Below are 5,678 nucleotides of genomic sequence, written 5' to 3' on the forward strand. Positions count from 1 at the left end.
GTGTCGTCAGGAACATGATGTGCTGGCTGGGTACGTGGGGAAACTGCAGAGAGGGCAAGGCTATGTCTAGCTAGCCAATGCTCCACGCAGCGCTGGAAAGGTTCTAGGGAGGTGCAACCACAGGACATGGGCACACCTAGGCACAGGCCAAAGAGGGCTGGCCTGGCCTGAAGCTAACAGAATCTGTCTGTCTGTACAGCCCATCTAGACATCTGCACTGTCAAGCAGTAAAGAAAATGTTTATTTCAAGGTGGGGAAAGAAACACTCAGCGAGCTGTTGTCTCAGTGCCCAAAGTACACCCCACAGTCTCCCAGATGTTCCTCTTTGGAGTTGCTTCCGGTCTCCTCTCTTGGGAGTTGCAGGGGTGATGGCTCATAGCAGTGAGCACCCTTCTAAGGAATGGGTGCATGAGGGGCCCTGGCAGCCCAAGTACTGGCTGCTGACCTCTTCCGGGCTGCCTTTAAGAGGTTCTTTTCAAAGAGCTCTTTCTCACGGTAGTGCACTGGTGGGCCATGCAGGTACTTCTCTTCTGCTTCTTTGTAGCTGAGCTCATCCAGGGCAGCGATGGAGCAGATGATTGCTTCTGGAAGAAGAACCTCCATGGTAAACCGCACTTTATCTCCTCTAGTCAGGGAGAGCAGAGCCTCATCTGCTTCCTTGCATATTTCTTGCAAATGCCTGGCCACAAGATGCAACTGGTCATCATCCTCCAGGTAGGTCTCAATACAGACGACTTCCCCCCTTGATTTCCAAAGATTGTCCACCCACCTGGACGGTTTTCTGCCCTGCACAATCTCCCGCAGGTGCTGGTCGGCCCCCTTTCTCTTCACTATGAAGTCCACGAGCTTCTGGTTGGCTCTGTCCCAAGCAGCCCTCATACGGTCAGGCAGAAGTTTCTTGAGGGGCCCTTTCCCACCCGGGGCAGTCTCCTCTTCCCAATCTTCCAGGTCTACATAGCTCACCTTAGGGAAATCAATGTGCAGGTCTCCTTGCTGGACGGCCCTCCTTAGCGGGTAACTGACTTGGGCGGTATAATAGTCCATAAAGGAGCCCAGGTAGCCGCCACTGGCCAGGCCCTCTCTGTAGTGGTCGATCACTGTGAGGCACCAGCTGATGCCCTGGCTGTACACTCTGCTGGCTCTTCTTATGAGTGATATTTTTTCTCCACAGTCCAGGTGTTTCAACTTCTGGAGAGGGACACAGACACCCTTGTGCTCAAACTGCATGTTAGCTTCCATCAACAGCACCCTCGCCATCTTGTCATTTTGGCTGACACTCTTTACCACTGCTGGCCAGAAAGGAAGGTCTTGAAATTTGAACCAGACCAACATTCCTCGTTCAATGGTATTCTGTTGCTGGGCAGAAGCCACCTTGGCAGCTTGGCCTGCTTCTTGAATATTGGAACCCCGGTTCTTGAACCTGGTCTTAGTCACCTTTGAGTGAGCACAAGGTTCCTGTTCTGGCACCCTACAATGTGGACTCAGCACATGGATCTTCCTTTTCCTGCTAGCAATGCGGAAAGATCTTCGCAACCTCTGGACTGGAGGCATGCAAGCTGCCGATGCCCAGTTTGCAGCTGGTTTCAGGGTGCCCGGGCCATGGTCCTCCTTGTTCTCAGGGATGGCAGTCTTCCTTTGGACTCCAGTAGCCTGGGTGTGTATGTCAGCAAAACGTGCTTGTTGCTTGAGGGCTTTGGGCGAGGACCAGATGCACCTCAGTGACCCAGAGGCAACCTGCTGCTCTTTCTTAGCCTGGACACTCTGTGTGGAGGCCGGGGCAGTCAAAGATGTGGGCTTGGAGGTCTTCAGCTTTTTCCTCCATGCATTACCACCAGAATTTCCTTCAGGCGTTGGGTGACGTAGTCGTACTCTGAGGCCTCTTAGGACATTCTGTTTCATCTCAAAGTGTGGAGGCCCAACAGCAGTGTGTGCCTGGGCTTTTCCACCTTTCACTGTGGGCACTTTCTGTGAGCCCATTGGCAACGCAGGACCCAGGGGTTGTCGCTGCTTTCCAGGACTCCTCTGGGAGAGCTCTTGGCCTTTCTGGTTTTGCTTTTGGAAGCACAGGCGCACACGCAGCCGAAAGCGAGGACGTCGTTTGGAGTTGGCCTGCTCTTTTGGAACCTTTTGAGGAGCTGTTCTTGTGCTGGTTCTTTGGCCACCTTTCCTTCCACCTTGCAAACAGCCTCCCTCCCCCAGGATATCGAGAGCCACCTTGAGGGCTCTTCTGTATGCTCTGGTCTGCTTTGGTGAGCCATTGCCCTGTGACTCCTGCCCTGCCATGGAGGCAAGGTTCACAATTTCAGACTTGGTTAGTGGCCTTGCTTTGGTGCTCCTCACTCTTGTCTTCTCCCCCATAGGCAAGATTTGCACCTCCAGGAAAGGTGCCCCTCTCCTCTTACTATGGGCTGATGTCCTGGGTCTGGACAACACCCTTGCAGGCCACAGCTGACCCTTCCAGCCACACAGCACATACTCTGCAGAGTTCATGATGACAGTACTGTGGGTCTGTGCTGATCACTACAGGATGAGCACCTTGGTTATGGTGGGCACAGTGACTGCCTGGCAGTTGTCTCTGGCCAGGCTCTCTTGCCTGTGCTACTGGCCTCCTTCCAGATTCTGGTGGAGGAGCTGGAGCTGACTTCCCTCAGGGTTATGTGGGCTTCCCCTGCATGGTGGGAGAAGGAAGCAGAGTTGCATTAGGAAGGAAATAAATAGGCTTTAGCCAGCATGGACACATCAACGTGGTCAGGTGAGGCAAGGGTAATCAAGGGAGCTCACAAAGCCTGTTCTACAGATGTGGGAGAAGATATGCAAAAGGTCCAGAGCAGATGGGAAACAGTTGTAATAATGTTGTTCCCCACCCCAAATCTGGAGTGTTTAACTTTGTCCCAGAGAGGTGGATGTCATTAAAAGGGCTGTGCATTTTCTTGCCCACCCTGGGATTCTTTTGCCAAGGAAGCCTCATTGTTCTCTTTGCTATGGAGCTAGTCCTGCTCTGCCAACCCCAGGATGGCTATGGACAACCTAGTGCATGAGCCTTCCATACTTGTGTGATTCTAAGTTGAGCAGCAAGGAGGTGGGGAACTCTTCATGGTGATTCGCATAACATGGTAAGAGAAAATGGCTGTTTTCATAGCTTCTGGCTACCCCACCAGCCCACCACCAATCTTTCAGCTTAGTTCTGTTTCCATTGTGGACCTCACTATGGCATCAAGTGTCTACAGGGCACACTTGGTGAGATCCCCAAAGAGAAGGTACTTCTTCACTAAACAGACATGCTTACTAATTAATTGGAAGACTCAGTGATTTCAGATGGCAAGCAACAGGGTTATATGACATGACAGGGAGACAAGTGTCTCTGTTGGAACTGTGCACCCTCCTGCTGCAATGTCAAGCCTATGGTAGACCCTGCACACCCATATCTGCCTGTGATGAGCACTATTCATCCAAGAGAGTACGACCAATGACCTCTCCTGTCTCCAATCTCTGTGCCCTAATGTTAATCCATAAAGTCTTAGACAGGAAATTAAAGTAGGTACTTGATGATATGGATGGTCACATGTCCATCCCTAGGTCTCCTGATATTCAATCTCATCTGTATTGTAGCTCTCCTCTTCATGTTCCTCCATATTGAGCCTCTCAATAGCCCTTTCCCCTTAGGCTTCTCAGTGTAATCTCAATCCTTTTTTCTCCTCTCTGTCTATTTTTGTCGATCCCTCTGCCTCTCTGTGTGTGTGTTCATGGTGGTAGCTAATCTGCTCTTGACAGCTTCTTCCTTGAGTCAGCCAGTTTCCTATCAGCAGTATGCATGTCACCCATGCCTGATCCTCAAGAGGCTGTGCTTGCTCAGAAGAACTACAACACAGAGGAAGAACTGTGAAGGGCTCACATGCCAACCATGTTCACTGCTCATTCTAGGATGCAAATTTGATTCGTGACATTACCAGGGCACCATGAGACAAAGTGAGGCAGAACACTGTGAACTTAGGGCTCCTGTGACACAGATGTTCTTGGGAACTCACATTACAACAGGTTCCCTCTGTGAGTGTGGCCATACAGAGCATAGGGACCCCAGATCTTATACTAGGAATTCCTTAGCTTACAGAAGTAGGGGGTGGAGAGCAATGACATTCTCCTCAATTCCTCAGTCCTTTCCTTCCTACCCCTGTATCCATGAAATGCGGTGGTACACACTAGCCCACTTTCACAATGTAAATGTGTAGTATCTCTCCTCTTGCATTCCCTTCCAAGCCTTACTGAATTCAAATCAGATCTCACAGTGCATAAAGTGGCTATCTACATAAAAGAGGCTAGATGTTTCTCAGGCCACACCTGCTGGATGATGCAATAATAAATGTGGAAGTATGGAGTTCAATTTAGAGATCACCAACAGGTACCCTTCCTCTGATGAGGCTGTGTCATCTAACATGGTTAGCAGGCTTCCTCTGATTCAGCTCCTTTGGAATCCTAGACCCTGGGACACAGATGTCTCCTGAGAACACAGAGGAAAATATAACTCCCTCAGGTACCTTAGGCTGTCTTCTGCTGGATCTTCCTTGAACTGGCCCTCTGGCCAGGTTGACTGAGCACCATCAGGTCCAAACACGTCCCCACCATCCAGGCACCATGACTCATAGTGTGCCCTTAGAAACCTCAGATATGTGAGTTATACTTACAAAATGCACCCTTTTTACACTGCACAGGCCTGCACAATGTTCAGCTTCCCTCAGGCAGTACATTCTCAGACTCACATACTTCAGTTAGAAATCATATCTGGAAATACAAAGTGTGTGTTCAAGCCCACAAACCATGCTATTCAGGCATCATCTGTAACCCAGACATAGAGAGATGTGCATGCACTCATATCAGTCCACACTCCCGCACCCACACCCCCAATGTGTAATCTGTCTTTGTATGTCTGTTGCTCCAGGGCATATAAAAGTCCTTGCCCTTCCTACAGACTGCTTAAATGTTATCACTATTGCCACCTGCCTCCACTGTTTCAGGCATCACCTGCCTCCAGACCACTACTTTCAACCAATGGTTTGCTGAAATTTCTGTGATAGTTACCTTTCTGGCAAAAACAGTGCTACTCTTTTCCAGAGGCACAAAGAGAAGAGGTAGAATACTGAAATCCCTGTCTCAGCACATGCTTCAGCCCTGGGACCAAAGGCCTTTGATCAAGAACTTGCACATAATTGCTGTATGTGAAGTCTATTCACATTTTCTCCAAGTGGGAACAATGGCTTCCCTTCCTGTGGCAAGACAGACACATGGGTTAAAGGAAATCTGATGAGAGGGTGCAAGAAGGGTACTGTGTATATTGGTCACACACAGGACCAGAGATACACAGAGGGATCCTGATGTGCTGGTGGGTCATGGGGAAACCATGACTGAACACTCTGTAATTCCCAGCTGGTTCTTTTTTATTTTATTTTATTTTTTTACTATTAATTACACTTTATTCATTTTGTATTCCCCCATAAGCCCCTCCCTCCTCCCCTCCTGATCCCACCCTCCCTCCCCCTTCCTCATGCATGCCCTTCCCCAAGTCCACTGATAGGGAGGTCCTCTTCTCCTTCCTTTAACCCAACTCAGAGCACTGTAAAGTCTCAGACACAGACACATACTAATGCCTGTTGTGGGAACAAAGTCTGGCCTCTCCTCGGGTATTC

At 49.7% G+C, this 5,678-nt stretch overlaps 1 protein-coding gene across 1 annotated transcript; it reads right to left on the bottom strand.

The window, feature by feature from the left end:
* Window positions 1–393: 393 nt before the first annotated feature.
* Window positions 394–2,490, bottom strand: LOC132649903 (PWWP domain-containing DNA repair factor 4-like). Its single transcript, XM_060374687.1, has one exon. It carries the CDS (start codon window positions 2,488–2,490, stop codon window positions 394–396), a length of 2,097 nt encoding a protein of 698 aa, XP_060230670.1.
* Window positions 2,491–5,678: the final 3,188 nt, after the last annotated feature.

Source organism: Meriones unguiculatus, chromosome X, assembly GCF_030254825.1.
Source record: "Meriones unguiculatus strain TT.TT164.6M chromosome X, Bangor_MerUng_6.1, whole genome shotgun sequence".
Taxonomy (NCBI): domain Eukaryota; kingdom Metazoa; phylum Chordata; class Mammalia; order Rodentia; family Muridae; genus Meriones; species Meriones unguiculatus.